The sequence below is a fragment of the Pristis pectinata genome, chromosome 1 (assembly GCF_009764475.1).
Source record: "Pristis pectinata isolate sPriPec2 chromosome 1, sPriPec2.1.pri, whole genome shotgun sequence".
NCBI classification, from domain to species: Eukaryota; Metazoa; Chordata; class Chondrichthyes; order Rhinopristiformes; family Pristidae; genus Pristis; species Pristis pectinata.
Genome location: NC_067405.1, coordinates 82,942,047 through 82,966,589, shown reverse-complemented (window position 1 = coordinate 82,966,589; position 24,543 = coordinate 82,942,047). Strand labels below are relative to the sequence as shown.

General features: G+C 40.8%; 1 protein-coding gene across 4 annotated transcripts in view; it reads left to right on the top strand.

Moving 5' to 3' along the window:
• The window catches only part of LOC127578397 (tau-tubulin kinase 2-like), a 227,024-nt gene that overhangs the window by 77,724 nt on the left and 124,757 nt on the right, over window positions 1-24,543 (top strand). For 3 of the 4 annotated variants that reach the window (XM_052030378.1, XM_052030397.1, XM_052030387.1), the window contains exons 4-6: window positions 624-697; window positions 6,157-6,297; window positions 11,282-11,386. In XM_052030378.1, coding sequence (XP_051886338.1) covers window positions 624-697; window positions 6,157-6,297; window positions 11,282-11,386 — 320 coding nt within the window. Of the gene's footprint in view, window positions 1-623; window positions 698-6,156; window positions 6,298-11,281; window positions 11,387-21,792; window positions 21,897-24,543 lie in introns of those variants that run through there. The other variant, XM_052030407.1, reaches the window with a different exon arrangement.

Here is a 24,543-nt window from a genome sequence, read left to right as displayed (position 1 = left end):
CGAGTCCCCTATCACTATTGCCTTCCTCTTCTCCCTTCCCTTCTGAGCAGCAGGACCGGTCCCAGTGCCACAGACCTGGCTACTGCTGCTTGGCCCCGGCAGGTCATCTCGCTCAACAGTGTCCAAAACGGAAAACGTGTTACTGAGGGGAACAGCCTCCGGGGTCCCCTGCACTATCTGCCTGTTCGCTTTCTTTTTCCTTTGCCCTCCCCTGACAGTCACTATTTATTAGTACAGAAATCTTTCTAGATAACATTTTTCACTCCACTTTGAAGTTTATGAATCTGCTTTACCCAAATGCTTCTAGATTCATTGAAACTACATCATTTCAATAACGGAATATCCTTGTGTCTCTTTTGCATCAGTCTTCCTTTTTTTTGTATTGTTGCCCCCTTGACATCCATGGGCTATAAATTATAATTTACTGTATGGTGTGGCATCATAGTACTGCTTAATCCTCTGAAGAGTGAACAATGATGATATTAAATGAATGCTGTTGGATGGATTGTGTAAGGGGCTTTTCAATTGTTGAATTTTTAATGCAGATTTTGCACTGTTTCAGTATTAGTCACATTCATTTGTAAGTGGAACTATCAATCATTTCTTTCTCCTTTTTGCAATAGGGAAGGATCACGTTTGTAGATTTATTGGCTGTGGAAGAAATGACCAATTTAATTATGTTGTTATGCAGCTACAGGTAAGTTTTTTATACTATCAGTAAATTGATTTATCACCTTATTCTTTAAGTACCTAATTCATAATACAATTAAGAGGTAAGGTCATTTAATAAAGAATAGTCCATTCTGATAAATTAATTTCTTGGTGTTATAAGGGGATCAAGTCTCCCTTGGGAAATTTTCTGTGGGTTATTGTGGTTTGGATCACTAAGTAAGAGTGCCATTCATGAAGTAGTTTCACACTGCACTTGTCTTTTTTTAAATATAAAGGAGATATTTAGTGTAGAACTTTCTTGTAATATCAGTACAACAATAATGGATTTATTCTTTGTCTACTGAAGTGACTTTAGAACTACTTTTTATAAATAGAACTCGGCTTTTTGTCCTTTGAGCCCATCTCATTATTCACTGACTCGTGTGGCCTCGCTCCGTACACCCACCTTTTCCCCATATCCCCTTGTGTCTTTGGTTAACAAAAATCTTAAGACCTAAAACTTTCTCTTACTTGTGAACTTTAATGTTTTGACAACTTTTTAAACTCAAATTATTCTTTAATTCTCTGAACTCCAGAATTACAATTATAGTTTATGTAGTTCCCGCAGTTAATTTAATCATTGGGTTATGAATTATAGAAACATAGAAACACAAAAACTACAGCACAATTCAAGCCCTTCAGCCCTCAAAGCTGTGCCGAACATGTCCCTACCCTAGAAATTACTAGGCTTACCCATAGCCCTCTATTTTTCTCAGATCCATGTACCTATCCAACAGTCTCTTAAAAGACCCTATCGTATCCGTATCCTCCTCCACCACTGTTGCTGGCAGCCCATTCCACACACTCACCACTCTCTGAGTAAAAAAACTTACCCCTGACATCTCCTCTCTACCTACTCCCCAGCACCTTAAACCTATGTCCTCTTGTGGCCACCATTTCAGCCCTGGGTAAAAGCCTCTGACTATCTACCCGATCAATACCTCTCATCATCTTGTATACCTCTATCAGGTTCCCCCCACCCCCCATCCTCCATCACTCCAAGGAGAAAAGGCTGAGTTCCCTCAACCTGCCTTCATAAGGCATGCTCTGCATTCCAGGCAGCATCCTAGTAAATCTCCTCTGCACCCTTTTTTATGGCTTCCACATCCTTCCTGTAGTGAGGTGACCTGAGCACAGTACTCCAAGTGGGGTCTGACCAGGGACCTAATATAGCTGCAATAATACCTCTTGGCTCCTAAATTCAATTCCCCGATTGATGAAGGACAATACACCATATTCCTTCTTAACCACAGAGTCAACCTGCACAGCCGCTTTGAGCGTCCTATGGACTCGGACCCCAAGATCCCTCTGATCCTCCACACTGCTAAGAGTCCTACCATTAAGACTATATTCTGCCATCATATTTGACCTACCAAAATGAACCACTTCACACTTATCTGGGTTGAACTGCATCTGCCACTTCTCAGCCCAACTTTGCATCCTATTTCTGTCCCTCTGTAACCTCTGACAGCCCTCCAAACTATCCACAACACCCCCAACCTCTGTGTCATCCGCAAACTTACTAACCCACCCCTCCACTTCCTCATCCAGGTTGTTTATAAAAAAAAACAGAGTAAGGGTCCCAGTACAGATCCCTGAGGTACACCACTGGTCACCGACCTCCAACAACCCTTCAGAATACGAGCCTTCAACAACCATTCTTTGCCTTCTGTTATTATATTAACTTTATATTATTATATGATATTAACCTTGCTCTGCACTCCCTCCAAGGCAAATATATCCTACCGAAGATCTCAACCTGCTCTGCCTGGTAGTTTTACCAGGGCTTTCTGTAGCAAAGGCATAACTTCAACCTCCTTCTGCTGATTATGAAGGGGAGCCTTTTGATTATTTTCTGTATGTGTCCATGATATTTTAATGATGTGTATACATGAAAGCTAAAATGTCTTTGAACCTCTACTACTTTTAGTTTTTCAGCATTTGGAAACTACTGTATTCTGTTAAAGTCTAAATTGAATGAACTCTGATTTGTCTGTGCTGAGATCTATTTTCTGCAGCTATGCCTGTGTACTTAATCTTATAATATTTTCTCTTAGAATGCTGCTTGCTTACTTCGACCCCACATAAGTTGACGTTTTGCCTTTGTTAACTACACAAAATTCTGATCCATTTCTCTATTTGTCTTTGTAATTTGCACGTATCCTAACATTGACCTAGATGGGGTATCCTGATAAATTAACAGCAGTCTTTGTTACCACCCAATGTTTTCTGTTTAGGATAACCCACATGTTTTGACATCTTGAGTGTTTAATGTTTTGTCCCATGTCTGTTAGGTTGGGAAACACTTGCTTTTGCTGTCACAGTAGGCATAACACGATGCACAGAACTCATTGAATGAATAGGCTTGGGTGTACAGAGTACATTCAGTGAAATACATTAGCATCAGCTTCAATTTCCGTAAGACAAGTTTGCTTTGGGAGCTTTGGTGTTAACCATAAAGTGTAAATGAAAATCATGATAAACTTTCAAGAACTGGAAATCACAAACAAGGCATTAAAAGCACTTGATAAAGGAAGGGTGCGTAAAGAAATACAAGCTGTGTTTGAGAATGCTGAAAATAATAAGGAAAAATCTGAGACTGGAGAATGGAATACTAATTCCAAAAAGATGCAAAACGCAGATAGCTCAGGATCAGGAAATGAGCTCTTCGAGTTAAAGCTGATTCAAGTATAGCCTGAACAAAAGAAGACTTAGTGGAGAAAGCTGAAAGCTTTGCAAAGGAACTGGATATTGCCAACATTAGTCCCAGGAACAACTGTTTTTCACATGTAAAATTGTGGCATAATCTCATCTACAAGCAGCTTTATGGTGAAGGTTTATCCACAGCCACTTCAACCTGGATGACCAGTATATGCAATAACTTATTACAAAATTAAATCTTGCTGATATCTTCAATGCTGATGAAACTGCCTTTTCAATAAATGCCAGGTAAACCTTACCAAGCTGATGGCCAAGTAGCCAAAAGATTGGGTGTCATTTCTTATTGCTACAAATGTATAGAGAACCAAAAAACACGGCTTATTACTCATCAGCAGGATCAAAGGGCCAATATGCTTTGACTGTGTTAACCAATTGATAATCAGATATCCCCCAAACCGAAAGGCCTGGGTGGCATCAATAATTTTTACTTCGTAGTTTTGGTCACATGGTTGCGAGATCATTAATTTCCATTCAGTTCCATCTGCTACAGCTTTTGCTGGTTGCTTATGGAATTTCATGTTAAAAAAATCCATGAACATTTTTCTATCCAGTTCTTCAGTCATCATCTTAGAATAAAAATCTGGTTTGAAAGGCTTGACATATCTTTTTGAATACATCCATAGGATCTTTTGAAGTTTAATTTGGTGCAATGCAAAATATCCTTTTTGCTACTAGTTTTTATAATCGTCGTTGTTTGCCGAGTCTTTAATTTCTGCAGTTTCCTTATTTGTAGAATCATAGGACGCAACCAGTTTGACCTATTGTATCCATGTAAGTCAAAAAGAACTACATAGCTTAATTCCACCAGATCTGTAGTTATGTTGGTCACTGTTCTTCAAGTTCACAACCAAGTGTTACGGGCTTCTGCTTCTACCACCCATTTCAGCCAGTGAGTTTCAAACCCGTGGTTGAAATAAATTCTTCATCACCCCTTGAATATTTCAGCTGAAGCCTTTAATTATGTGCTCCCTGATTCTTCATCCTTCTGCTAAAGGAAATAGGTCCATCAATGTAGGTCCCTCCTCACTTTGTTGCTGTTTTTAGCTTCCTCTGTCCTGAAGAAAACAACCTCATCCTATCCAATCTTTCCTCTCACAGCTAAAGCTTTCCCTTTTTGGCAGTCTCCTTGTACATCTCCTGTGCATCTTCAGTGTATTCTTGTTTTGTGGTGACAAGACTGCATGTGGCACTTGAGCTGTGGTCTGACTAGGATTCTAATGGTTTCAGCACAGCCTTCCTGCTCTTGTATTTTGTGCCTTGACTAATAAAGAAAAGCACTCCTTTTCCCTTTTTAATCACCTAAGGAGCCTCTCCTGCTTCCTTTAATGATCTATGTCCCTCAGTTCCTCCACACCATTCATTATTCTCCTGTTTTTTATGTAATAGTTCTCTGAATTTAATACAGTGTGCCACTTTTCTGTCCAACTGACCAGTTCGTTGATTTACTTCTGCAACCTAAGGTTCTCCTTTTCACTAACAGCCAGCTGATCTCTTTTTGTGTCCTCTGGAAACCTTATCATGTCTCCTTTATTTGTCTAAATCACTAACATGAACTAAAAACAGCAAGGGAATGAGTAATGAACCCAATGGATCCCCACTGGAAACTGCCTTCCAATCACTAAAACATAAACCATTACCCTTTGATTTCTGATCCAGTTTTGGATCCAGTTTGCCGCTCTTTTTTAGATTCTAAGGGCTCTTGCGTTTTTGATCAGCCTGCCCTAGGACTTTGTCATCAGCTTTGCTATCAGAGTGTGTTCCAGACTTGCCTCATTTGGTTGAGTGGCACAATGGTGCAGCTAGTAGAGTGGCTGCCTCGCAGTGCCAGAGAGGCAAGGTTCAGTCCAGACGTAGGTGCTGTCTGTGTGAAGTTTGCAAGTTTATGAGAATGTGGTGAGAATAAAAAATGGGATTAATGTAGGATATGTAAAGTGGGTGATTGATGGTTGTTGTGGACTCCATGGGCTGAAGAGCCTGTTTCCATGCTGTTTACCCCCTGAAGTACATTGTCTGCTTCTCCTTTGATGGTAGCTTCCCATTCTATTCTCTCTGCCTTTGCTCTCAATACTAGCATTCAGTTAAAATTCCATATTTTATTTAATTACTTGAATACAAGTACCCAGCTGGCATCTTGATCAATGGCCTGGAACTCTGGTTCCAAGTCTAGTGATTTAATAATCCGTCTGCTGACACACCCTGAGGAGAGAACAGCTGATGGGAAGCTTGGAGCTTTTCATATTCTGTGTGTCACATGCACAGCACTAATTTAGACAGAATTTTGCAGCCCCATGTGCATAATGCTGCTTACTAGGCTCATGTTTTTAAGTAGTTGCTTTCATCATATTGTATATTAGGAGACTGGAGTCTGAAACTTTGGGAGGAGTGTATTGGTGCTGTATTCCCCCAGTTACATTTATCGGGAAGCTTTTCCTTGGCCAAACCATGCTGGCATGTTTGGTACTCCCATGGATTTCTTTCTGTGATGTGAGGTAAGACTGATTAAAGACTATAGAGTTGAGGCTTGGGATTTATCAGAGGGGAAAACTGGGATGTCTGAAAATACTAAACTACTTGAATTTCATTGTTTTATTTGCTATGCAGAAAAACAACTCTTGTCCACGGAATTTTCTAACAATAGCCATGTATGGGCCATATCATGAGTTATATGTGTTATTCAGTTAATATGTGTTCAGGTTTTTTAAAGAATTTCTTTCATTTGTTAAGGGTCGGAACCTTGCAGATCTACGACGCAGCCAGTCGAGAGGTACATTTAGCATCAGCACTATTCTACGACTGGGAAAACAAATTCTTGAAGCAATAGAAAGTATTCACACTCTGGGCTTCCTTCACAGGGACATCAAACCTGTAAGTAATTCGGAGAGCAATTAAAGCTGAATTTACAAGTGTATGTTAGATTTAAGTTTATCAAGCTTCAGTTTGAGGATTGAACTTCATTTCGCAGAATGGTTACAGCTTGGTCTGTCAAATCCATGCCAGCTGATACAAAAGCTGGATTGCTTTTGTATCAGCTGGCATGGATTTGACAGACCAAGCTGTAGTCCCACTCCTCTGTCACCTTCTTGCCTAGGGCAGCATGTAGCCAGTAGAGCCGCTGCCTCCCAGCTCCAGAGACCTGACCTCAGATGTTGTCTGTGTGGAGCTTGCACGTTCACCCTGAGACTATGTGGATTTCCTCCAAGTGCTCCAGTTTCCTACCATGTGCAAGTTGGTAGGTTAATTGGCTGCTGTAAATTGCCCCCAGGGTGGTAGAATCTGGGGGAATGTGGGGAAAATGGGGATAAGTTAGTGTAAATAAGTAGTTGATGGTTGGTATAGATGCAGTGAGCTGAAGAGCCTGTTTTTGTGCTGTATCTCTGAGACTCCATCCTACAAATTCTTTCTCTTTGTTACATATTTGGTTGTCTTTTGAATTCCACACTTGAATTTGCCTCCACTGCTACCTTGGCAGTGCACTCTCGAACCTAACCACTTGATTGCCTCATTCTTTTGTCAATCACTCCTGGTTCGCCTGATTAAATTCCATCTGCTGTTGCTTAGCCCATCTTACCAACTTATCAGTGTTGTTCCATATCCTCTTCACAATCAACAGCGACCACCAATTTTCATGTCATTTCCTACATTTCACATCTGGATTGTTAACATACATTACAAACAACAAGGGTTCCACCACCAATCCCTGCAGTAATGGACTTCCAATGGCAACCTTAGACCATCACCCTTTGCCTATCACCAAGTCAGTTTCAGATCTAATTTCCCACATTGCCTTGAAGGCTTTTTGAACCAGTCTCCCACCTGTGTCCTTGACAAAGGCATGACTGAATGAAGTCCACATAGACTACATCAACCTCACTACTCATTTACGCACTCGGTCACCTCAAAACACAATCAAATGGGTCAAAGCCATACTAACTATCCCTGATCAATTCTTGCCTCTCCAAGTGTGGATTAATCCTGTCCTTCAGAACTTTTTCCAATAACTTCCCAACAAATGATGTTAGACTCACTGACCTGTACTTGCATATCCCTGCTGTTAGGTACCACATTTGTTGTCCTCCAGTCATCTGACACTTATCTCCAGACAGAGCCTTAACAGTCTCCTCCCTTGCCTTCCATGGCTGTCTGGGATACATTTTCACAGGTCCTAGGGATTTTTCTCTCTTGAAGCCCACTAAAGCATCTGATTTCTCCACGTTTCTGACGGTAATAGGTTCTGGAACTCGCCCCCCACCCCTCCCCTCCCTAAATTCTTCAACTATAATATCCTCCATTGCAAATAGAGATGAGAAGTACTCATTTAACGCAAGTCCTTTGGTTCCACATATAGGTTGAATACCCTCTTGCCCTTAATGTACTTAAAACTTCGTGATTTTCCATAACCTTGCCTGCCAGTGCTATATTATGACCCCTCTTTGCCTGCATAACTTTTTTTCCTGTTTTCAGTTCTCTAAACCTGTCATACACTACACTATTATTATTACTACACTATTAAGATAGATAGGATAAGATTTTTATTAGTCACATGTACATTGAAACACAGTGAAATACATCTTTTGTGTAGAATGTTCTGGGGCAGCCCGCAAGTGTCGCCACACTTCCGGCACCAACATAGCACGCCCACAGCTTCCTAACCCATACGTGTTTGGAATGTGGGGGGGAAACCTGAGCACCCGGAGGAAACCCACGCAGACACGGGGAGAACATATTAACACCTCACAGGCAGTGGCCAGAATTGAACCTGGGTCTCTGGTGCTGTAAAGCGTTACGCTAACTGCTACACTACCGTGCCTGCACCCAACCCTAGATATCCCTTGACATCATTGGTTCCTTGGATTTAATGTCCTTGCCTTCCACCCTTATGAGAATACATTGGCGCCATTTCATATATGAGTGATTTCCCCTAGTCTCACATGGACTTCCCTGCAAGTAGCTGCTCCTTGTCCACTTTTACCAGGTCCAGTTTTATATTACTGAAGTCTGCTTTCCTCCAATTCACGACCTTGATTACAATCTATCCTTATCCTTCTCTAGAGCAACAATAAGAATTTATTGTGGTCACTGTGTCTGAAATGTTCTCCCACTGATACTCTGTGACTCAAAATACTCTTCTGGATGCATCTCATCAGGTCCTAGGGATTTATTTAAAAATTAAGCCCCATTTCAGCCCTTCATGCTAAAGTGATATCAGTCAATACTGAGAAAATTGAAATCCCCTACACCTCTCTTGTGATTTGTCTATACATCTGCTCCTCTATCTCCTAGCTATTGGAAGGCCTGTGGTAAACCCCACTTTTTCTTTATAAGCTCCACCCATACAGCCTTATTTGAAGATCTTCCAATGAAATCCTTACTGCAGTAATGGATGCCTTGAATAATACTGTAATACCATCTCTTCTTTCACATCACCATCTCATCTGAAAATTCTATACCTTGGAACACTGACTTGCCAGTCCGACTCTTTCTCAACATAAACATGTGATAGCTACAATATCAAGTTGTTAATCAATGCCCTTAGTTTATCTGCCTTGCTTGTCAAGTTTCTTTTTAAAATTTTTTTTTATTTACAGCGTGTTAACAGGCCCTTTCGGCCCAACGAGTCCGTGCTGCCCATTTTAAACCCCAAATTAACCTACCCGTATGTCTTTAGAATGTGGGAGGAAACCGGAGCACCCGGAGGAAACCCACGCAGACATGGCAGAACGTACAAACTCCTTACAGACAGCGACGGGAATCGAACCCCTATTGCTGGCGCTGTAATAGCGTCACGCTAACTGCTACGCTACCATGCTGCCTTAGAATAGATAGATGCACTCCTGCCTTGTGTTCCTCCCAAGTGCTTTGTCAAGTCTGTGTATACTCTTTCTACTAGAATGACTTAGTTTTCTTTCTATATTTGACTGCTGCTCACCCACTCCTATGATCTTAGTCCCATTTCCCTACCTATTGCATGGTTTTGGTTTTCCTTCTATATGTATCTGTTAACTGACAGGGGACAGCGTGGGTGCATATTTTACTGATGTCAGTAAGAGGAGCTTTCATTCAGAAAAGTTGGAACCACTGGCCTAGACTAAGCTTAATTCCCTGGAGTAGAACCCACAACCTTCTGACTGGAGCAAGAGCTGTCCACAGAACCAAATGTGACATCTTAGTAATTAAGATGTAATAAGTTTGGGGATAAGTTACCATAGGGAAACTAGTGAAGCAAGCAATGTCAGTAGTTTCCTGATGTAATTGGATGTATTTTGGACTGAAATGATTGTGGGCTGTTTAGAGCAATTAGTGGGATGCAGCTGACATACACACAGAGAAACCTGTATTTTCTTACAGCAAATTTGCCTGATGATCTAATAATGGTAACATTTAGTGTGCAAACTCTTCACAAGATTGTCTTCTTGGCACATTTCAGCCCTCAGGACTCATTATTGAATTCAACAGTTACATACAACCACTCTTTCCTGTTTGTGTTGTAACTGGTCAATTCTGTCTACACTCGTCCAGACAGATAAGCTATGAACAAGCATTCAGCAGCTTCTTTTAATTGGCACTGACAGAATTGTGTAATCTGATTCTCTTGGTTTTTACCCTATTGCTTTCCCTTTGTTCTCTCCCACCCCCCAATCTCCCATCTCTACAATTTAAAACACACTTGTTTTCCCACGTTCTAGTTGACTATAATGCTGGGGAAGTTGACCTGGGGGAGGATGCTATAGATAGTGACCTGTAATTAGTTGTTTGTCCATGACTTGCTTCTTCATAAACCATTTACATGGTACCTTGTACTGCATTGCTGTGGATGGTTACTTCAGCTCCACTAACTAGAGCACATTTGAGTCAGAAGCATCTTTCTGTACAAATATTACAGAAACTTAGTTATATAAGGTCATCAGATATAAATTACACAGAGAGAAGGGATGGATGTTGCAATTCAATGTAGGTCTTTAAATAATGCCTTCAAAGAACTTCTGCATATGTCTCTCTGGTTGATCTAGTTCATAGAGGTTAAGCTTTTAGTTGTTGTGCTTCTGATCTTCGGAATTATCTATCCAAATCATGTCATAATACAGAAAGAAAATTAATGCATTCAAAGTGCCCAGGGACACCATGCCCTTTTGTGTTTTTATATTCATATAAGTGGAGAGCTCAGATCGCCACTTCTCATCTTATGGGTTTTGAGAGGCAAAAGAGGTCAAGTTTTGAACCCCCTTAACCCTACTCTTGCTGCACTCACTAGGCTCAGATGCCTTGCTTTCCTATGTTTTCCAGGTTGTCAACATCAGTGGAGCTTGCAGTCTTTTTTTTCTGTATGATAACTATATTTCAGTCCCAAGTACCCACTGACCCTAAAATAAAAGCTGCTTGGGAATGTCTTCTGTTTCCTCCCACAGTCTGTAAAATTTCTCCTCCTTCCTGCTTTTACACCCCAAGTTGTTTTTGTTTTAATGATGAACACTATATACAATATCGCATGTCAATCAGATTGTAACTGCCTCACAATCTGGTATCCATCTTATGACTACCATATACAAAGGTTTATTCTTCAAGCATTATTTGAAAGTTGTTTATCAAGCCACAGATTTCATTGCTATATGTGGGATCTTGCTGTAGGTAAATTGGCAACTATATTTTATACAACAGCTGTTGGAATGTGGGGAGACTGAAATGTTATATGTATAAAATTAATATAAATGGTTTCATGGACTCAGTGGGCCAAAGGGCCTGTTTCCATACATCTCTTTAACCTTTAACTGTGAAAATGTATTGATTGAGTGGTTTGTGCCAATTTATTCACTCAAACTAGCAAAATATTCTTTTGTTTTATTTTAATTTTTAGTCAAACTTCGCAATGGGTCGTTTTCCGAGCACCTGTAGAAAATGTTTCATGCTGGACTTTGGTTTGGCACGACAGTTCACAAATTCCTGTGGAGATGTTAGACCTGTAAGTATTTTTTGTGATTGATTCAATATTTAAAAATTTAGAGCAATCATACTGAGAAGAGCTGAGTTATGCAGTTGATTATGCCTGTGCCATTTTGACCAATTTAAACCCCAATTTAAATTTGTCATTTTAAAATTGTTTGTGGAACAGGATGAAATTATTGCAACTTCAATTCTAAAAGAGGAAGGGCCACTGCATGGAATTGGCTGCAATTTGATTCAACCTGGCCTGCTATAGACTTAACCAGATGGCTGACTGCTAAGATTATTACAGATTGTTGTGGAAAAGTTGGTGGGATTGTTCTAGCATAGGAGAGGGAAACTTTATGCATCAGTTTAGATACAGCAGTGGCATGTTTTGGAAGTTTTCGCTTCTACACTAATTTTGTGATATCTTTTAGTGCTATAAATACATAACCTTTTCAAATAAAACATGAGAAAGTGCCATCAAGCCTGCTCCATCCATATTTAACTCCCATAACCGTAATAAAGTTAGTATTTGTGTTTCCCAGTTCTGATGAAGGGTCTCTGACCTGAAATGGTAACTCTACTCTACTTTCCACAGATGCTGCCTGACCTGCTGAGTGTTTCCAGAATCTCTTGGGTTTTTATTTAGATAAAGTCAATGTCGAGTTTACTGTCACATCCATAAGTACATTTCAGGTGCAATGAAAAACTTACTTGAAACAGCATCACAGGCACATAGCATCATATAAGCAGCATTCACAAGAAAAACATAAATTAAACATAAATTATACACAATTAGAACAAAAAACAAAGTCCACTTTAGTGCTAAGTGTTCAAAGTGGTCATAGTGTTGCTGAACTGTAGTGATCAGGGTTGTGCTGGTCAGTTCAAGAAATAAATGGTTGAAGGGAAGTAGCTGTTCTTGAGCCTGGTGGTGTGGGCCTTCAGGCTTCTGTACCTCCAGCCTGATCATGGTCTGGTATGGCACTTCAAATGTGCAGGAACGCAAAAAAGCTCCAGAGAGTAGTGGACTCAGCCTAATGCATCACAGGCACTTCCCTCCCTATTATTAGTAGTATCTATAGGAAGCGCTGCCTCAAAAAACCAACATCCAGTATCAAAGATCCCCACCATCCAGGTCATGCCATTTTCTCACAGCTGCCATCGGGCAGGACGTACAGAAGCCTGAAGTCCCACAAAGTTGCATGACCACAAAGTTGGCAGAAGGGCATCAGATTCTTGGTGCCATGGGACCAATTGTGAGAAAGATGGGACATCTGCAGGCCAGGTAGTTTGTCTCAACAGGGCCAGCACTAATATCCTTGCAGTAGGTCTGCAGACACAGTAGTGTAGCGGTTAGCGTAATGCTTTACGGCTCCAACGACCTGGGTTCAATTCTGGCCACTGTCTCTAAGGAGTTTGTACATTCTCCCTGTGTCTGCGTGCGTTTCCTCTGAGTGCTTCGGTTTCCTCCCACATTCCAAAGATGTACAGGTTAGGGAGTTGTGGGCATGCTATGTTGGCGCCGGAAGCGTGGCAGCACTTGCAGGCTGTCCCCAGAATACTACACACAAAGATGCATTTCACTGTGTTTCGATGCACATGTGACTAATAAAGATATCTTTATGGGAAGGGTTTAAATGAGTTTGGCAAGAGGACAGGAAGGTGAGCAAAGATTCAGAAGGAGAAAGGCAGAACTAGAAATGGAGGCAAAAATTTGGAAATTTGAAAGGCAGAAAAGTTAGAAAATAGGCAAAAAAGGAGCCTGGTTTGTGCTTAATGGTATATATGTAAATGTAAGGAATAAGGCAGACGAGTGATGGATAAAAACAAAATGCTGGAAATAGCAGATCAGGCAGCATTTGTGGAGAGTGAAACAGAGTTGACATTTCAGGTCAGTGGTCTTTCATCAAAACCCATTAGTTGAGGCATGGATAGATACATGGAAGTATTATTTTTCTAGCTACTACAGAAGGCAGAACTAGAATCTTAATACTCCTGGTTACAAGATTTTTGAAGGGGATAAGGGGTAAAATGGAGGGGTCTGATGATAAAATTGGGTATAAAAACATTTGCTAGCCGTTTGCAAATGCAAAGTGAGGCTAGCTATAAAAATGGACAATAGCCCTTTGTGAATGTACTGCAGAACATCAAACAGTCCAAGGGAGATTGAAGAGCAAATTTGTAAGCCAATTTCTGACAAGTGCAAAAGTGGTAATACCAGTGGATTTTGATTGGATGTTAACTGGGATAAAAAGTATGGAGAACAAAGAATTCCTAAATTGCAATTAGGAGAACATTTTTAACCAGTATGTAGCAAGCTCATCAAAAAGATGTGCAGTTGTGGATTTATTTATGTGAATGAAACTGGCAGATGAAAGGAATATCAGTGGTAGTGATCATAACTTAGATGTATTTAGCAAAGTTTTAATGAAATTGGAGTTAAGATTCTAAGTTGGTGTTTGGCCAATTTTACTGGATTTAGCAAACATAGATTGGAAATGGCCTTGGTGTATGTTTACCCATGAGGAAAGGTGGGACTTACTGAATCTAGAACACCCTGGAGGAGAAGGTGCATTGTGTGAGGAATAAAGTTTTTTTTAAAAAAAACCTTAATTGAGACCATAAGGGTTTAATACAACAAAGTCTGGGAGAGTTTAGGAAGTGTAGGAGAGAAATCTAAAAAGAAATTAAGAAAGCATGTGGATAAAATACTGGCAGGTCACATCAAAGATGTTCTATAAATCCACAATGAACAACTAAGGATAGGACCTATTAGGGGTCAGAACGGTAACCTGTGTTTCAAGGCAGAGCATGTCGATGAGGTTCTTAATAAATATTTTATGGCTATATTTACAAAAGAGGGAGGTGATGCTGGTGTAGTGAAAGAGGACATGTGAAGTATTAAGGGATTTAACATGTTGGTAAATGGTTAAATTGTCAGACCTGAATGAAGTATATCCCAAGCTGTTAAATTAAGCAAAGGAGGAAACTGCAGATGTTCTGACCATTTTTCATTCGTCCCTGGCTCCAGGAGTGATGCCAAAGGATTGGAAGACTGCTGACATATATGGTTGTTTGAAAGGGAGGAAAGTAATTACACTGTGTAATTACTGACCAACTAGTTTAATGTCAGCAAATTATTGGAATCTATTCAAAGGGACTGCATAAACTTGAAGAGTCAGAGGTTAATCAGGGACAATCATCATAGATTTATTAAGGGAAGGTCATGTCTGAATGACGATTGAATTTCTTGAAGAGGCACAAAGAAGGGTCGGTTTTTGGCAGTTCATTTTATATTGCCTATATGGCTATTAGAAAGCAAAACAGAATGGTGGAAGAACTCAACATATCAAACTGCCTCTGTGGAGGAAAAAGGTGTAAGTCGACATTTTGGGTTAAGACACTGCAATTAGGACTGAGAGGGAAGAGGAAAGATAGCCAGGATATAGCAGTAGGAAAAAGGGGTGGGACAGTGACTTGTAGGAGATGGGTGCAAACAGATGGGAAGAGGCTGGAACCAGGTGGGGGGAAGGGTTGGAAAAGTGAACAAAGGGTGAAGAGAACTAGCTGGACAAGGTGAGTGTGTGTGGGAGAAGAACACTGGGGATATGAGTTACCTGAAATTGGAAAATTCAGTGTTCATACCATTGGGTTATAAGCTACCCAAGCAGAATCTGAGGTGTTGTTCTTCCAATTTGCGTAAAAGAATGTGGCCTCCTGTACATTGGATGCCACAGAAAGAACCGAATAATGGGCTCCTATGTGGTAGATTTCGAGCTGCTAGATCCATTCTAAGCCTTTTGGGCATTCTGGAATGGCTTATTATCTCAAAGACTGAAAGGAGTGGGCCTGGGAGTCTTTATCATTAAACCTGGATTCCATAAAGTCAAAAGGCATCAGCACATTCTGCTGATAATACTTAGCACTTGCCTCTGCTGATGAATTGATACAAATCCATGATGAAAACACTTGCCAGAAGCACACAGCAGCAAGGACACTGACTGTACGTTGGATGGGGGACTTCAATACCAATTGGACAAGGCAGTCTGGTATCAACACCACTGACCAAGCTGCAATATGACGTCCCAACTCTTGTACTCAGTGCCTTGGATGATGAAAGCAAATGTGCCAAATGCCATTTTCACTATCCCATCCACCTTTGTCACCATTTTCAGTGAGCTATGGACTTGTACCCAAGCTCCCTCTGTACATCAATGTTCCTAAGGTCTCTACCATTTACTATATGTGGCAGCCAGTATTTGATGTCCCAAAATGCATTACCTCGTACTTGGCTGGATTAAATAATATTTGCCACCACTCCTGGCAAATTCCCAGTGATCTAAGACCTGCTTTATCCTTAGACAACCTTTGTCAGTATCTATGACTCTACCAATTTTCCTGTCGTCAGCAAACTTACTAGTCAGACCACCCATATTGTCACCCAAATCATTTATATATGTGTTTTATGTATAAGGTATTGGTTTATTATTGTCACTTGTACCGAGGTACAGTGGAAAAACTTGTCTTGCATACCGATCGTACAGGTCAATTCATTACACAGTGCAGTTACATTGAGTTAGTACAGGTAAAAACAATAACAATACAGAGTAAAGTGTCACAGCTACAGAGAAAGTGCAGTGCAATAAGGTGCAAGGTCACAACAAGGTAGATCGTGGAGTCATAGTCCATCTCATTGTATAAGGGAACCGTTCAATAGTCTTATCACAGTGGGGTAGAAGCTGCCCTTGAGTCTGGTGGTACGCGCCCTCAGGCTCCTGTACCTTCTACCCGATGGAAGAGGAGAGAAGAGAGAATGACTCGGGTGGGTGGGGTCTTTGATTTTGCTGGCTGCTTCACCCAGACAGCAAGAGGTAAAGACAGAGTCCAAGGAGGGGAGGCTGGTGTCCGTGATGTGCTGGGCTGTGTCCACCACTCTCTGCAGTTTCTTGCGGTCCTGGGCAGAGCAGTTGCCGTACCAAACCGTGATACATCCCCACATCAATCCCTGTGATACACCACTGGTCAGAGACATCCATTAGAGAAACAACTCTCCACCACTGCCCTCAGCCTCCTTTCGCCAAACCATTTTTGGATCCAGTTTGTCAAGACACATTGGATCCCATGTGCTTTAACTTCTGGACCAGCCTACGTTGCAGGAACCTTGCTAAAAACCTGTTGTATTCTAAGCCACATCCAATTTAGGCATGCATCCTTTCTGCTTTATTCATCACCTTATCCACTTGTGCTGCCACTTCCAGGGATCATTAGACTCGTACCCCAGGGTTCCTATGATCAACACTCCCTAGGGCTCTATCATGTACTGTGTACTTGTTTCCTTTATTTGCCCTCCCAAAGTGCATCACCTCACAATTGTCAGGATTAAATTTCTTTTGGCATTGCTCTGTCCAACTTACTAATACCTCCTCTGTCTTAATGCCAATATGCTCCAGAACATCACCATCCCTCCCCTTGAAGTCTACCACACCCTTCTTGGTAAATGCAGATGAGAAGTATTCATTTAGGACATTGCCCACATCACCCAGCTCCATGCACAGATTGCCCTTTTGGTCCCTAAGGCGATCTACTCTTTCCCTGGTTGCCTCTTCTTCCTAATATACTTATCAAATGCCTTGGGATTCTCCTTAATCTTGTCTGCCTATGATGTTTCATAGCCCTTTTTCCTAATTTTCTTTTTAAATACTCTCCTGCACTTTCTATATTCGTCAAGGGACTGTCCCAATGAGCAATGACTCTGACTTTCTGAATTTAACCTGTCATTGATGAAGCAACTCATGGCTAAGCTGAGACTAATGCACTGAGGAACTTGTACAGCAAACATCCTGGGGCTGAGGTTACTGACCTCCAAGAACTATCATCATTTTTGCTTTAGCTGGAAATGACTACAGCCAGTGAAGAGATTTCACAACAATAATACAATATGTATTTAATCATGAAATTGCTAGATTTTTGCTATAGTTTTGAAAACCTTAATTAAACACTGTGCAAGGTGATGCATTTTGGGAAGTTAAATAGTGGTAGGACGCAGACAGTAAATAGGACACTGAGAAATGTTGATGAACAGAGGGAGCCCTAATGTCCAAGTCCACAGTTTCCTGAAAGTAGCCATACGGGTTGACAGGGTGTTGAGGAAGGCATATGACATCCTTGCCTTCATAGGTCAGGGCAGAGAATATAAGCTTTGGGACATTACGTTCCAGTTGTACAAGACATTAGTGAGACTGCACTTGGAATATGGTGTTAGTTTTGGCCATCCTGTTATAGGAAAGATAATCAAAGTATTCAATCCCATTTGCAATAGACAATTAAACAGTCTTTGATCTGGCTGTTTTCTTTGGTAATGGAATAAAAGGTTTTCTGGATATTAATATTTGAAATTAATGAAGATTTTGATGTTGAAACACAAACCTGTATAATAATTTTAGTGTACTGTGGGAATCTTTCTTAAAAATACTTTAGACAGAAATTTTAAGAAGGTCACGATAAAGTCTTTGGATTTTCATGTCTTCTCTTTTCCTGCATTTTTAAAACAAAAATCAACATATTGATTGTGGTGTAATGTTCTAAAGAATGCATCTTCAGCATCTGGATAATAATTCAGATATCCAGTGCTATTTAACACTGCTAATCTAGCTATTTTTGTTCTCCTGAAAGGTGGTTTTCTTTTTAATTGGAATAACTGCCATAAATTATAAGGCTTTAAAGAGAGGGGATCTGAGGTGGCCCTTGCTCACCCAGAGAGTGGTGAGTACCTGGAATGTATTGCCAGAGAGTGGTGGAAGCAAAGTCGCTGATATCATTTAAGAAGTGTTTGGACAAGCACTTGAATTGCCTGGGCATTGAAGGCTACACAACAAGATGGATGCCTGTTGGTCAGCATGGACATGGTGGATTGAATGGCCTGTTTCCATGCTGTATGGCTCTGACTTAATGATGTAATGAGTTTTTTTTACCAATTTGGTTTTGCTTTGCAATCCTGTGTGCCAAAAAGTGTTTATTTTTGTTCTTTTCTTGCTGTTATTCCTCCATCCCTGAGATACTTTAGTACTCAGTCATTTTCTCAAGTTAAATGAGTGTGTGCACAATCTCAGCTTTCTTACTCTGAACTTCATAACTTGAATATGCACGACAAGGACCACATGAGAAATTGCACCTACCTCTGCCTATCTACCAAAAACAAAATGCTAGCTATATCTTTTCTATCTACTTGCATAGACAAGCTAAGTGATACCAATACTGGGAATGTAAAATTACTCCATTCGAATGTATAAACTGTCAAAGATAGGGAAAGGCCACATGTGTTTCCCACCCCCCCCCCTTTACATTCCCAGCCTAGCATCCAATCTTAATTTGAACTGTGTAAACATTTTCTATCTTAGCCATTATCTTATTCAAAACATTTCTTTCACTGTGAATTACAACATTGTTCAAGTGAAATAACTTTGTAGTAATTCTTTAGATAAGTATTGCCACTAAGATTGCTGAACCGTTGGCTAGGATCTTTGAATCCTCGTTGACAATGGGGATGGTACCGAAGGATTGGAGGGTGGCGAATGTTGTCCCCTTATTCAAAAAAGGTAGTAGGGATAATCCAGGGAATTACAGACCAGTGAGCCTTGCGTCTTTGGTGGGTAAGCTGCTAGAAAGGATTCTAAGAGATAGGATCTATGATCATTTAGAGAATCATGGACTGATTAGGGACAGCTAGCATGGATTTGTGAAGGGAAGATCTTGCCTCACCAGCCTGATAGGGTTCTTTGAGGAGGTGACCAGGAAGATTGATGAGGGTAGTGCAGTGAATGTGGTCTACATGGATTTTTGTAAGGTGTTTGACAAGGTTCCACATGGTAGGCTTCTTCAGAAGGTCAGAGGCCAAGGGATCCAGGGAGGCTTGGCCGTGTGGATTCAGAATTGGCTTGCCTGTAGAAAGCAGAGGGTTGTGGTGGAGGCAGTGCATTGGGATTGGAGGGCTGTGACTAGTGGTGTCCCACTGGGATCGGTTCTAGGACCTCTACTTTTTGTGATATTTATTAATGACTTAGATGAGTGGGTAGAAGGGTGGGTTAGCAAGTTTGCAGATGACACAAAGATCGGTGGTGTTGTGGATAGCGTGGAGGGCTGTCGAAGCTTACAGAGGGATATTGATAGGATGCAGAGCTGGGCTGAGAAGTGGCAGATGGAGTTCAATCTGGAGAAGTGTGAGGTGGTACACTTTGGAAGGACAAACTCCAAGGCGGAATACAAGGTAAATGGCAGGATTCTGGGCAGTGTAGAGGAGCAGAGGGATCTGGGGGTTCATATCCACAGATCACTGAAAGTTGCCACACAGGTGGATAGGGTAGTTAAGAAAGCTTATGGAATGTTAGCATTCATAAATTGTGGGATTGAGTTTAAGAGCTGCGAGGTAATGATGCAGCTCTACAAAACTCTGGTTAGACCACACTTAGAGTACTGTGTCCAGTTCTGGTCGCCTCATTATAGGAAGGGTGTGGAGGCATTAAAAAGGGTGCAGAGGAGATTTACCAGGATGCTGCCTGGATTAGAGAGTATGGATTATGAGGAGAGACTAAAGAAGCTAGGGCTTTACTCATTGGAGAGAAGGAGGATGAGGGGAGACATGATAGAGGTATACAAGATATTGAGAGGAATAGATAGAGTGGACAGCCAGCACCTCTTTCCCAGGGCACCAATGCTCAATACAAGAGGGCATGGCTTTAAGGTAATGGGGTGGGGGGGGGGGGGGAAGAGGTTCAAGGGGGATGTCAGGGGGAGGTTTTTCACCCAGAGAGTGGTTGGTGCATGGAATGCGCTGCCTGGGGTGATGGTGGAGGCTGATACGTTGGTCAAGTTCAAGAGCTTGTTAGATAAGCATATGGAGGAATTTAAGATAGACGGATATGTGGGAGGAAGGAGTTAGATAGTCTAAGGAGTGGTTTGAAGGTGGGCTGAAGGGCCTGTATTGTGCTGTATTGTTCTATGGTAAGATTTAATATTTTGTAAACATTGATCACTTGCTACTTCCACACCTGTTATTCTTTAATGCCTGAGCTCATTGGATACAGTTAAAAATGATCAATTCCAACAATATCCCAGCTGAAAACATGCTCCAGACCTAGCTATGTTTATGTTCCAATAGAGCTGCAACAATTACATTTATCCAAAAATATGAAAAACTGCCCAAAAACAAGATAAATCCATGAAGTCAATTACTGTCCGAATTCCCTATCATCAGTCATTAGCAGAGTGATGGGAGATGACGCTATTGGTGCTATAAGCAGCACTTGGCAATAAACCAGCTCCTGACGTTCAATTTGTGTTCTTCCAGGCTCTCTTGACTCCTATTCTCATTGCAGCCAGCATTTGACTGAAAGTGGCATCGAAGAGCCTTGATTACATTAAAGTAATAGGGAATTAAGCTGAAAACTCCACTGGCTAGAATCACTAAGAATAATTGTTGTTGCTGAAGGCCGGTTATTGCGGTAGTTCTCGCATTCTTTTAAAATGTAGATGGCCTTTTGGCCCATAAATCTGTTTTAGTTCTCAGAGCAATAGCATCAATCCCCCTTATTCCCCGTAACCAATTCTCTCTCGTGCCCATTTAAATCCCAAAGCTCACTAATTTTCCTCCCACCCACTTACACTAAGGGTGATTTACAGTAGCCAGTTAACCAAACAACCAGAACATCGTTGCAATGTGACAGGAAACCAGAGCACCAGGGGGATTCCTAACATCGTAACAGTGAGAATGTGTAACCTCCAAGCAGAGAGCACCTGATATCAGGATTGACCCCGAGTCCTGGAGCTGTGAGGCAGCAGGCCTTCCATGGTGCTGCCCTCAGCGTGGAGTTTCAGGCCCAACTGCTTCATCAACGATCCCACCATCATTTATAAGGCTAGAAGTGAGGATGTGTGATTTCAGTGTCCCATTTGCAATTCTGTGCTTGTGCATGGCAAGACAAGGGCAACTTTAGGCTTGGAAAAATAAATGCCAAAAATGTGCACCAAGTCTGAGAGAATCTCAGCAGCTCCCCTTGATTGGCTTTACCATCATTAAGTTTGCCCACCATAATGAGCATTGTGAAAGTCTCTACTAACCAGAAGTTTGAAAGGAAATTGAAAAACTGTCAGTGCTGAAAATCTGAAATAAAAGCAGAAAATGCTAGAAACACTCCGTACATGAAGGCAGCATCTGTAGAATGAGAAACAGTTAATTTTTCAGCTCTGGGACCCTTTGTCAAAACTTGAATTGAACAGAATGGAGAGTGGGCACAGATTCAATGGATATACTGTGGTTTCAAAAGTAGGCCAAAGATTAGGCATTCTGCAGAGAATAATTTATTTCCTGACTTCCCAAAACCTTTTCTACAATCTTGGAATTCTGATGGAGTACTTTCCACTTGCCTGGATGAGTTCGGCTCCAACAACACTTGAAGTTCAATGCCATCCAGCACAAAGCTGGTGATTTTTAAGTAACATTAGCAGTTGCCTGTTATGTGAAGGAGAAAATACTCCTACTACCACAGGTACCTTGACTGAAACAAAGGAAATTTTGTCAGTATAGATGTGCTTTTCTTTCCAGAAAAACCTTGCAAAAAGTCTTAATGCAATATGTAAAGTGTTCATTTACTCTTTTTTTTCTTGTGGTGTTAATAAGTTAGAATCAAGACTGAACAAACTGAAGAAGGATGATAATTATGTCTAGTAATACCCTGCAGAAATTGATCTCTTGTATCTACTTAAGTATATTTTACCTGTGAATGGTTTGAAGGAGCAAATAGATCTCAGAGTGTCAGTCTTTGTTATTTATGTTGCTTCCATTTGTTTCAGTAATTGTTACCATAGTATAATTATTCACACCTTCAATTGTGGATTCCGTGGCTGTCAAATAAATGTCGCAACACTCTAGAAGGATGCTGGTTGGAGTGGTTGTGTTTAATGCAGCAGTCATAAAAACAAAGCATCAGATGCTGCTGTAATCTCTTTATTATTCCAGTCAATGTGTCTGCCCTCGAGCAGTCATTCATTCTGGTTGTGCAATTTTAATTTCTCCCGGAGATAGTGGTGTCTGATGATGCAGGTGTAGGTGAAAGGATAGTCACTTTTTATCTCTTTGTCATATCTATGTTTCCTAATGTTTGTTTAGGGCATTGCAGTCTTAACTTTGAAAAGGCAAGGAAGTACTCCAGCAGCAGTCCACCCAATAAGCATTATTTTCTTTACTCTGCTGCAAAATCTTCTTATTAGAGGTTCTTGTATTTCACTCTGATGACCAGCAGTTATTCCATAAACAGCTTGCTAACTTTTACATTTTAGTTTTGTCCTGCCCCATTTAATGATGCCCCTTTAAATCCTTGTCTCTGCTTCTGTGTATTGCAGGTAACGTGGTTAAAAATCCATGAATGACTTTCATAGTAATTCTGTGCAGTTGTTTTGTTAGCATTTAAACAGAACCTGTAGTCATAGTTAATACAATGTGGGGTTTAACTATTCTGCATTAACCAAACACTTTGCTGTAGATTTAGTTTGCCATTCAAACATTCTGGAAGGTATGCTGCATTTACATTTGTGTGGTAATTTAAATGGTAGTTCTGTTTTTAATGGGTAAATAATTGTAAATGCCTTTATGATTAGACAAAGATGAAGATCTTAAATCGATGCCATGTAGTTGGGCAAAAGATGCCATGAGTGAAAGTGAACCATGTTTTTAGTACCTGCTGATCTATGCAATAGGAGTTTCACTCTGAAATTTGTCTAATGTCAAGTGTTGTGATTTGTCTTGAGTGCATGGGAGGCAGTGCTTTCCTGTCTTCATGTTGCTGCCTTAACAGAGTTGCAGTCATACAGCATGGAAACAGGCCATTCAACTTACTATGACCACATTACCAGTAGGCACAAATCTGTATTAATCCCATCTTCCAGCACTTGGCCAACAGCCTTCTATGCCTAGATGATTCGAGTGTTCTTCTAAACACTTATTAAATGCCATCAGTGACTTTGCTTCCATCACTCTCTCAGGCAGTGTATTCCAGGTGCTCGCCACTCTCTGGGGGAAACGAGGTCAACCTTGGATCCCTTCTAAACCCCCTAGCCCTAAATCTATGTCCTCTAGTTTTATCTATCTCTGATTGGATAAATTACAGGAAACCTTTGCCCTCAAGTTTATATACCTCAATCATATCCCCTCCTTAACCTTCAGTCGAGGGAAAGCAGACCCAGTCTCTCCACATAACTGAAGTGCTTCACCCTAGGCAACATGCTGGTGAGTCTCCTCTGTACCCTGTCCAGCAGTATCACATCTGTCCTATAGCATGCTGACCAGCGCTGCACTCAGTATTCTAACTGAGATCTGACCAATGCTTTCTAAAAGTTGGAGCGTAACCTCCCTGCTCTTATATTCAGTACCACAACTAATGAAGGCCAGCATCCCATATGCTGTCTTAACTAAGTTGTCTACCTTTGCTGCCACCTTCTTTGGATGTACACCAAGGTTCCTCTGTTCTTCACTATTCCCAAGGACCCTACCATTCATGGTGTATGTCCTACATTCATTTGTACTTCCAAAATGCATCACCTCTTTTTTTTTAACATTAAATGCTATCTGCCATTTCTCAGCCCATTTTACCAACACATCAATATCACCCTGTTGCCTAAGACCACCCTTCACACTATCAACAACTCCCCAATCTTAGTCACAAGTCGCAAGAGAACTTGTGTCTTTAACATTGGTGTAAGGAATTGTTCTAATTTTCTGTTCCACTCATTGAGTTTCTAGTTGGATCTGGAATTATTTATAGTGGAAAAATACCCATTGTTGAGCAGGCCACCTAGCTGAACATAAGTGGATTAAATCTCTGATTTTTTTTCCTTACCAATCTTTAAACTTCAGAATCTTTTAACAATTTACTTAAATTGTCTCAATATACAATAATAAAACTGGAGCATATACTGAAAACATTTTGTTTGCTAGTCACCAAGTCACCATTTTTATCCAAAATGTATGTAAATGCAAGTTCTTGATGTAAAAGAGAAACTAATATTTTTGCTAGATTTGTTGGGCAGGAGCCAGGAGTGTATGCTATACTCTTCGGAGATTAAATAGATTGTGTGAAGCTTTTGTGTACAGGGGAAAGGGTATTTAGTCTATGGAGAGATTTAGTTAGAGAAAATTGC